Source organism: Triticum aestivum, chromosome 7B (assembly GCF_018294505.1).
Source record: "Triticum aestivum cultivar Chinese Spring chromosome 7B, IWGSC CS RefSeq v2.1, whole genome shotgun sequence".
In the NCBI taxonomy this organism is placed as follows: Eukaryota; Viridiplantae; Streptophyta; class Magnoliopsida; order Poales; family Poaceae; genus Triticum; species Triticum aestivum.
This window is the reverse complement of record NC_057813.1, coordinates 518,358,949-518,368,684: the sequence shown is the minus strand read 5'-3', so window position 1 is coordinate 518,368,684 and position 9,736 is coordinate 518,358,949. Positions and strand designations below refer to the sequence as shown.

At 47.4% G+C, this 9,736-nt stretch overlaps 2 protein-coding genes and 1 non-coding gene across 3 annotated transcripts; 2 read left to right on the top strand and 1 right to left on the bottom strand.

Annotated features, from left to right (window-relative positions):
- The first annotated feature begins 993 nt into the window (after window positions 1-993).
- Window positions 994-3,100, top strand: LOC123162668 (FBD-associated F-box protein At5g60610). Its single transcript, XM_044580446.1, has 3 exons — window positions 994-1,954; window positions 2,093-2,236; window positions 2,440-3,100. Exons 1-3 carry the CDS (start codon window positions 1,124-1,126, stop codon window positions 2,890-2,892), a joined length of 1,428 nt encoding a protein of 475 aa, XP_044436381.1. The 5' UTR covers window positions 994-1,123; the 3' UTR covers window positions 2,893-3,100.
- A 315-nt stretch (window positions 3,101-3,415) lies between these two features.
- On the top strand, window positions 3,416-3,496 carry TRNAL-AAG (transfer RNA leucine (anticodon AAG)). The gene has a single exon. It is a non-coding gene; the product is annotated as a tRNA-Leu (tRNA).
- A 67-nt stretch (window positions 3,497-3,563) lies between these two features.
- On the bottom strand, window positions 3,564-4,511 carry LOC123162669 (uncharacterized). The gene is made up of 2 exons (XM_044580447.1): window positions 4,359-4,511; window positions 3,564-4,182 (listed from the first exon to the last, which is right to left on the bottom strand). The coding sequence occupies exon 2, from the start codon at window positions 4,146-4,148 to the stop codon at window positions 3,831-3,833; it is 318 nt and encodes a 105-aa protein (XP_044436382.1). The 5' UTR covers window positions 4,149-4,182; window positions 4,359-4,511; the 3' UTR covers window positions 3,564-3,830.
- Between the last annotated feature and the right edge of the window lie 5,225 nt (window positions 4,512-9,736).

Below are 9,736 nucleotides of genomic sequence, written 5' to 3'. Positions count from 1 at the left end.
TTAGGGTATCTAGAATGAGAATAGGTTGCACGCAGTGCCCAAGGGGTTATTGGGCTGGCCTAAAATTCCAGAGCAATGGGTCTTTTAGGTCGGCTTTATAATGAAATCAGGGCAAGGGATACGGTTACCACTAGCCGAGCAGAAACGAGAGGGTCATCACATTTTTTTGTTGGTTTTGGGGTGTAACATGCTGGTACAAATGCACATGCTCTTGCAAGGTTGTTAGCTTTGTGCTTATACAAGAAGAGACGCCGCTTTCATTTTCCACCAATTTTCTAAATATACTATACTCCCTCCGCCCTTAAAAGAGTGTACTTTCAACTTTCTTGAAGGGTCAAACTATGCTACTTTGATGGCATAAATGTTGGTCTATTATTGTACAAATACGGTCAAATATAAAAAGAATTGACTTTCCAACAAAGTCGGAAGTACACTCTTTCAAGGACAGAGAGTAGATAGAAATTAGTCCATGTTCCCCGAATTTCTTTTAGTCCATGTCAATGTTTACAGTTGAGATGGAACCTAACTAAAAGTGTATTCCCTTCGTTTCAACATAGATATAATTTTGAAGTTAGACTCAAGAATTAAATATCCAAGTAGAATTTCACTTTTCCCGTTCAGTTAATCATTCGTAAATTTAGGAATAAGAAAGCTATAGGAAATGGGATGAGACGTATCTAGAAAAATAGATGTCAATAAGATGATATGCATCTCAATTCCTATAAGAAAAGAGATGTCACTTGAGTCATGGGATAGGAATTTTTCCATACAGTCTAAGCAAATGTTTATTTTTATTTGAAATGTGAAGGATTGTTTCCTATCAAACTTAGGAATAGGGAATCCATTCATACAAACCAAAGGGATCAAAATAAAATTTTCCTACAAAAATCCTATCCTTTAGAATTTCTATATAAATTTTCTCCAAACAAAAGAAGGCCTAAAGGGTTTAAAGAAAATTTCTTACAGGAATCCTATCATGGGTTGAAATTCCTATAAAATTCGGGAAAACGAGCTTATTCCAGGTCAGTGGGCAGGGGCCGCTTGGTGGGCCGCTAGGAACCCATTTCCGGCTCGCTCCTCCGCTCCGGCCGAAATCGAACCGAAACCCTCGCCAGTTGCCACCATGGGCGACGGCGCCGCCACCCTCCTCTCCACCGCGGGGTACGACGGCGAGGACCGCATCAGCGCCCTCCACGACGACCTCCTCCGTCACATCATCTCCCGCCTCCCCGTCACAGACGCCGCCCGCACCGCCTCTCTCGGCCCCCGCTGGCGCCACCTGTGGCGCTCCACCCCTCTTGTCCTCGACGACGCCCACCTCCCCGAGCCCTCGCGCGCCGCCTCCGTTCTCCGAGTCCTCGCCGACCACCCGGGCCCCTTCCGCGCCGTCCTCCTCACCGACTGCAGGCCCGCCTCCCTGAACCGCGAGCTCGCCCACTGGCCGCGCCTCCTCGCCGCCAAGGGCACCCAGGAGCTCGCCCTCTTTAACAGGCACGTCTACCCGCACCTCCCCGCCGACATCCTCCGCTGCTCCTCGCTCCAGCGCCTCTCACTGTCCTGGTGGAAGTTCCCCGTCGCCCTCTCCCGCAGCGCCGACGTCTTTCTTCCCCACCTCCGGAAGCTCGACATGATAAGTATCAGCATGACCGAACATGACCTGGATTACTTGCTCGCTGCTAGCCCCGTCCTGCAGACCCTTACGCTGGCCCGCAATTCGCCCAAGCGCGTCCATCTCCGCAGCCAAAGCCTCCGGTGTGTGCTTCTTGGGCTGTCCACCATGGAGAAGTTCGCCGTGATGGACGCGCCACTCTTGGAGCGCCTCATCCTTTTGGAGCCTTCTATTGCTGGGTGCGATCGTGTGAGGATCAAGATTGCTTGTGCACCCAGCTTGCGAGTGCTCGGGTACCTGGAGCCAAGAGTTCACAAGCTGCAGATCGGTAACAATGTCATCGAGGTATTGGCTACCTCTCCATCTCTCTCTCAACCTGTGAATTTGTTCAATACACATTGATCCATCAATCATGATTTTCTCAATGATTATTGAACATTTAACGTGTGGTATCCATCTTTTTCGTGGTGCACCGCATTTCAGCCTGACACAATGGCGAGCAGATGCGCTGTGGTTCCAGGCGTCAGGATATTGGCCTTGAAAGTGAATTTCCGTATCTTCAGCGAGGTCAAGACGCTAGCCAGCTTCCTCAGATGCTTCCCCAACATCTCAATCCTGCACATTGAGGTATATACCACCCAATTCCTTCAGTCAGTCAGTCATTTGGCAATGCTATAAATACTTTTCTTTTAACCGGGCATTACCCCTTTCCATTACATGAATGACGGAAATACAACATTGTTCGGCACCAGACACAATGCTATAATACTGTATATCATCATGATCCATATATGCAACTGAACTGTTCACCCACTGGTATGAATATGCAGTCTACCCTACATGCTCCATCCTCAACTGCCTATCAACCCACCTGGGAGCACCATGCCAAGTTCTGGGAGGAGGTCAGTGCAGTTAAATGCTGGAAATCACGCGTCAAGAGGATGGTTTTCCACAAGTTCCGCGGGAATCAGAAAGAGTTTGAATTCCTCAAGTTCATCGCCAGTGATGCGCAGGAGCTGGAGTCTTTGCTGCTTGTGCCACTTGAAGAAAACTTTCCTTCAGCGGTCGAGGTGAATGAGATGATAGACAGATTCGGGTGTCCTCAGTTTCGAGCATGGGCCTCTAAAGTGTTGCTGGTGTCGCCTAAAGTGGACGGTGCTTGGAACTTGCAGAAAGCACTGGACCTTACCATCGACGACCCTTTTCTTCGTTGCTATGCACGGTTTAATTCGCTATATGTTCACATGATTGCTCCGAGCCTTTTGGGAAACACATGTTTGTAGGTATGCATTTTCTTGAGATAGGGCACATTTCAAGTTTTCAACTACCATTAGCATACATGTATGTTTCAATTTTCATCTACCCCGAGTACATTTTAGTGTACTGAAAAGACCAGTGTTATTTATCCTGTTGCCTAAAGACCATTATTACGTACTAGTGATATAATCCACAACTATGTGGCTCCGAAATCTGAATATAGTGTGCCTGCTCCGTAGCATGTTGTTGGTTGCCACTTTCTTTGCTATGCTCTGGATTTGTAGAGTGTCACCTCTGCCTGTTTCGCTCGTTATCATCAGATGATCAGACTGCACAGAGGTAGGTGGCCAAGTTATCAGGTGCTGTGCGCCATGTTGGTTTTTTACATGATGCTTAGTCCCAATACTATAATTAGCCAATACCCAGTGGCATTTCAAATTAGAATGAAATTGAGAGACAGTTCAGAAAATGTTTTAGAAAGCGGTATTAGTTAAGAAGGATGATGGTAGAAAGCGTTCGTGATCTCTGCAGGAGGATTGTTGCCACCAAGTTGATATGGCCGAGTTGGTCTAAGGCGCCAGATTAAGGCTCTGGTCCGAAAGGGCGTGGGTTCAAATCCCACTGTCAACACTTTAATCTTTTTTCTTCAAGGCGTATAAAAATATTCTGAAACTTTTGATTTTTTTTGAGGGAAAACTTTTGATCTAGAACTCTGCAATTGCCCATTTCTGAACCGGCAGTTATGTACACTTTGTTATATATACAGGCGGCCGGTTTCCATCAGGCACAGAATCGATCAACATTCGTAATCGTCGACTGCAGATGACAAGATGAAGTTCCCCGTCGACGCAAACAGAGGATCCAAAAAGAAGGAGAGAAAAAAAATATTTTCCCTTCCCATGCACTGCACACCACCCATCCAGCAAAACAGAAACAAGAACGTGCGGACGGGTGGGCGCGCGCGTCACGCGCCAGGGCTGCTCTTCTTGCCCATCTCGTGGAGGCCGACGCCGGCGCCGCCGCGGTGGAGCCTGCACCGGAACGACCCGGCGTGCGTCGTCGGCGAGCAGAGGCACGCCCGTGGGCTCGCCAGCAGGTGCGCGTGCTTGGGCGCCTGCGACGACGCCTTGGGCGTGGTCACCATCACCGCCGGCGCCTCCCCGCCGCCCTTGCCCGCGCCAGCGTGGGCCATGTGGAGGTTCGGGTGGTGCTTCTTCAACGGCACCGCGATCTTATTCGCCGCCGCCGTCATGTGCAGCTGCTCCTCCATGCTGCCCCCCATCGACCGAGCGACGACGACGGCAATCTCGATCGACCTCTACCATTCCAACGAACGTTTTATCAGAACCAAGAACCGGTGAAAGAACGAACATCGTACTAGAAATGTTTAACAAATTACTGCCATCGTCTAGCCAGAAACCTCTCATCCAAACCCTCCCAAGAAATCTGAACACAAGAAAGACGTACATGGAGAATGAATCATGCGAGTTACCTTTGCTGAAATGGAAGACTAATGTGCAGTAAATTGTGGATCCTCGTATCAGCCTAAGTTAAATTACTCTACGGGTTGTAGTGGTGAGCAGTAACAGAGCGGGGAGGGAGATAAAAAAGGGGGTGCTTTATCCATGCACTGGTCTATTTAAAGCCACGTAACGGCCACACACCAAGCTATTTTTACCGCCTATCCCGAATTCGTTGGCGCCACTAATGGATCGGATATATCCTTATCCATGCAGATTCAAAATGGACAGAGCACAGTCCAATATAAGGAGTCAAGGGGACACTATTTTTAGAGTGGTTTTGCGACATTTATGTGGGTCATCCAAATGTAGATTACTCCATAAGTTTTGTCTTCTATGTCTTCTACCTATGGTACATTCTACCTAATTGTTCTGTTTTCTTTTGGAAATCTGCATCCATATGCATATACTAGAAGCACCTTTGTTGCACCGTTTTTAACGATGCCATAAGTTTTTTTATATCTCTGATTTGTTATGATTGTTAGCATAATTTTCACATAACAATTAGTGGCAAATTATAAATGAAACTGATTGCCTTTCCACATCTTTCTCCCTCTGAAGGTAGTTGTAGCCCCACCACTGGTAGCAACCCTAACTTTCCATTTCTAAGGAGTTCAGATGTTGAACGATACATTTATCACAAATTGCTCAAATGCGTCCTGTTGGGATTTTCTCAAGTCACCGCCGGTTTCCAACAATATGCTTTTTTTATTATATGCACTGTTTGAGCAGAATTTGTATTTAGTGGAGTTCAAGTGAAGGCAAAATTAGGTTGGACGGGCGTATCACCAGAGGAGGGTTTACACGGATGGCCTTATCTGGACACGTGCTGGCCACCAAAAGAAAGGAAAAATCAAGGAGCGGTGTCCAGAGGTTGAAGAAAGAGACTGACACTTTGATTGAAAACCAACGGTTGGTCAGAATGGAATTTTTTTTCTTTCTCCGAAATATGCTGGGCGGCTGGGGAGCGGCCCTTCCTATATCGAAGAGCCAAGCCTACAATTCCAGTATTGAAAAATGTACTACACGATATGTTTCGTCAATTTCCAGTCTGTTGAGTTCACATCGATGTGTGCCCACAGTCACATCCAAGGAGCAGCAGGCAGCAGCCAACGGACGAAACGGTCTTTCTCTCGGCCCTGGAAATGTGGCGTCCGGTGAAACACAACCTTTCAGCTTGGCGCCTCATCTAAAACGTGGCGGATCGATCATCATCTCGGATTCGGATAGTTCGGCGCTTCTCGTCCATTCAGATTAGCACACATTCACGTTGATGATTTCTATGCCTAAGCTGGCACCCCTGCATGCCACTGCGAGTTAGTAATACCTTGCGGGCAGCGAGAGGGACACGCCACACTTTCTCCCGATCTTTTTTTTCTTTCTTTCTAAAACTCACTCCTAATGCAATCATCAACACTAATTAATACTGCACTGTGGCACACAAGGACGTCCGCTCTCCTGCCTCCATCACGGGATTTCTTCACCCGTTCGTTACTTAGGTGCACTGCAGCAGGCCGAACAGACGTTCGAGCTAGCGAGACAACGAGTTTAGCAAGCCGGACCAACTTGTTCAGGAGTACTGTGGCTCGTAGGGATGCAAAGCGGCGCCCCATTCACCCTGCTTCGTATTCAATACTATCAGAGAAATTATTTTTATCTGGGTTATGGCGCAGCTAGTTTAACTTGTGTATCCGGTGCCAAAGTAGAGCCAAGCAGGGTTTAAGCATCAGGGACCACTCGGGCAATCATCTTGCGTGGTCTTTGGGAGCTGTGGAAGCATTGAAATGCAGTGGTCTTTGATGGTGCTACCCCGAAGATTGCCAAGGCGATGCGTCGTGTGGAGCAGGAAGGACGTGCATGGTGGAATGCAGGGCTCGTGAAGGGCAGTGTAGAGGGCTTCTTCGGTAGGTTGAGTACGTGGAGTAGGCGTGAGTAGTCGTCTGTATGAGTTGGAGTTTGAGTGTGTAGTCGACCGACAGTGGAGGTGTAGCATGCAATTTGTAATTGCCACACCGGTGAAGGGTTCTCTATGCCCTTTCCCTCTCTTCATAAAATGATATGCATGCTATGCATATTCGAGAAAAAGAAAGTTTAATTTGTGTATTGGCTTGCCACCGTTGCATCTGTAGTAACTCGGTTAGGCTTGCTAGATGCATTGCAGGGCCAGTATGATGCACTGACGACGCGGTAGATTGAGTTAGCGATGGCAGATGGTCAACGAGTGATGCTACCCTCCTCAGGAAGTCGTGGAAGGGTGGATTGACGGCAGAAAGATGCCCGCATCGACCTCCCGCAGCGTGGGCATGGCTTCTTTGGTAGGTTGAGTACGTGGAATAGGCGTGAGTAGTCGTCTGTATGAGTTGGAGTTTGAGTGTGGAGTCGACTAACAGTGGAGGTGTAGCATGTAATTTGTAATTGCCACACCGGTGAAGGGTTCTCTATGCCCTTTCCCTCTCTTCATAAAATGATACGCATGCTATGCATATTCGAGAAAAAGGAAGTTTAATTTGTGTACTGACTTGCCACCATTGTATCCGTAGTAACTCGGTCAGGCTTGCTAGATGCATCGCAGGGCCAGTATGATGCACTGACAACGCGGTAGATTGAGTTAGCGATGACAGATGGTCAGCGAGTGACACCATCCTCCTCGGGAAGCCATGGAAGGGTGGACCGACTGCAGGAGATGCCCGCATCGACCTCCCGCGGCACGGCCATGGCGGTGGTCGGTCGCATGGAGAGAAGCAGGCGTGGAGCTGCACCGACATGTTGTAGGTCTGGTATCAGTTCAACGGGGGTGAGTCGTGCCAGATCATGATGGTCCGAGGGAGAAGGTGGTAACAAACAATGTCGACGCGAACTATGGGTGGCGGCGGAAGGGGTCACATCCTGAAATGTCCATGACACCAAAAATTTGATAGACGGAGGAAGCACTATATTGCCTCCCGAACCTCCGAATATAGAGGCCCAGGGTGATTTTTGGAATGCCCTCCAAAAAATATGATGATGGATCGCGGGATAGCAAATCTATTAGACCGGCTTTTCGGCCAAATCAATGCAGGGACGATTGTTATGGTGATTGGGCAGGTATGAGCGATTATGCTAGGGTTTCTTTTATATTAGTTTATCTATGCACTACTTTCATCTTCTCATTAGCCCCTTAGTCCCAATATACAGTGCGTATGATTTTCTTAAAAAAATCTTATAAACTTGAACAAATTTATAGAAGATTTTATCAACATCTAGAATACCAAATCAAAATTATCTGATTAATCATAGAATATATTTTCATCTGGTAGATATATCCAATAGTGTATTATAGATATTTCTAAATAAATTTGGTGAAAGTTTGTGAAAACTGACTTAAAAGTATTCAATGTACACTATTATAAACTCTAGGGGCACATGCACGGAGACTTCTCGGTTGTGATCCACAAGGTCAAGTGGTTACGATAGAGGATCAACCATAATGGCATGTCGACGGCTCGCGTTGACAGTGATCGTCCGATGATCCAGACACCTTGATGTAATTTTTATTATGTTTGGCATGCTTTATTCTGCTGGTGAATTTTTATAATATATCCCAATTCTTTCTGTAAATAAAGTACACTGTTATGATTGTGGATAGAAGGAATACTTCATTTCGAGCAAACAACAAAAGAAAAACTTCATTGCGAGCAGAGAGACGCCGATCAGCATCAACTACCGCTGGTGCCCTGCACTCGCGCCAAGCGCCTGCCAGAAAGCAGGCCCGGCCAACACAATTAATCTAGTGTCGCCTGTCTGGAGTGGTGAAAATAAGCAGGAATCACGATGGTCGATGGGTCGGTAAAACTCAATTGAGCTTAGTAGTAAGATGACGAGTTTAGCATTTTTAGGGGTTATAACGAGTTTAGCAAGCCGGACTAACTTGTTAAGGAGTACGTACTTGTTAGGCTTGCTATGTGTACTGGAGGCCCAACAGGACGTCACCACCGTCGACGACCTCCGGGTCCGGGATACAGCCGGTAACACTTAACCCAGCTGTGTCCTTCCTCCCAAGGCCACCAGTATAACCTAGGCGACACACAACAGCCGCGCTCATGCCAAGGCCAGACACAACGCCGACCACCATGGCACCCAAAGCCACCATGCATGACCCTGTATCTTGAGCTAGGCGATAAGATCTGGGGCCCCCTGTCAGCCAAGAGCTCGCTGGAGATCTGGATGGTAACATGCAATCTGAACGCCAACACATGCACTGTCAAGGGCAAGGGAGGATGGGAAAGGAGGAGTACCGAGGAGTTAGGGTTCAAAACATATGCATGCATACGTATATCTTCGAGTAGATACTGTAGAGGGCTGAGAACTTGAGATGCAGGAAGAGGGTCTCCCAGCCCTCTACATCGTTAGATTCACACACATATAATCTATTGCAGAAGATGCAGGGGAACCAACAGTGCCGCGTCAGCCCTTCTTCTCCATAAAACGGAGTATATATCAAGCCAATACACCTTCAACAAATGAATTTTTTTCGAACCGGGCTTTTCCCCTTTCCATTACTTTCATAACGGAAATACATTGTCTCAGGAAACTGAAACTAGAAGGGCTAGGGAAAGAAGAAAAGCGAGCTCGGGGCAATAACAGGAAACCCACTATCTGCGCCTGTCATCAGGAACAACAGATCATGGGGCGAAAACCTGCTATCACCCAAAACTGCCTACAGGGACTAGAGAAGTATCGCACATATTACATCCGCACATCACCAGGACAAGGCCAAAGTACCACCAATTGCCAAAATGAACTACAACATCCTATGCCAGCAAAGACCCAGCAGTACGTCCTCCGTAGACGAAGCCGAGTCCAACAAGCCACCCATCATCAGCTTCAGTCGTGTCCATCCGTGTTTGGCGCCGGAGGAGGTCCACACAGCAGCATCATCTGAGTAGTATTCGCTTTCAGCATCTCCGCTCCCTTCTTCACCATCTCTTCCATCCCAGGTTTCTAAAGACCTGCCCAATATATTAGAAAGGCGCAAGCTGTGAACACTATCTCAAAAAGAGAATTAATCCATTTGTGTTCAAAAGTAGCTCTGTTCCGGGCTAGCCAAATGGCCCATCATATCGCTGCCAAGCCTACAGTATAAATTTTATCAAAACCAGGCAGGAAGCTGTACATCCAGGTGTAATACTGCCAGATGGAATTAGGACAGCAATCCGTCCCAAGAAGAGCTCCTACAGTTCTCCAAACTACTCTAGACACCTGACACAGGAACAACAAGTGCGAGGTTGTTTCCAATTGGTTGCAAAAGGAGCAACAGGGATTTCCAGGCCAAGCTCTTTTTTTCATATTATCTCTAGTCAAAATGGCATTT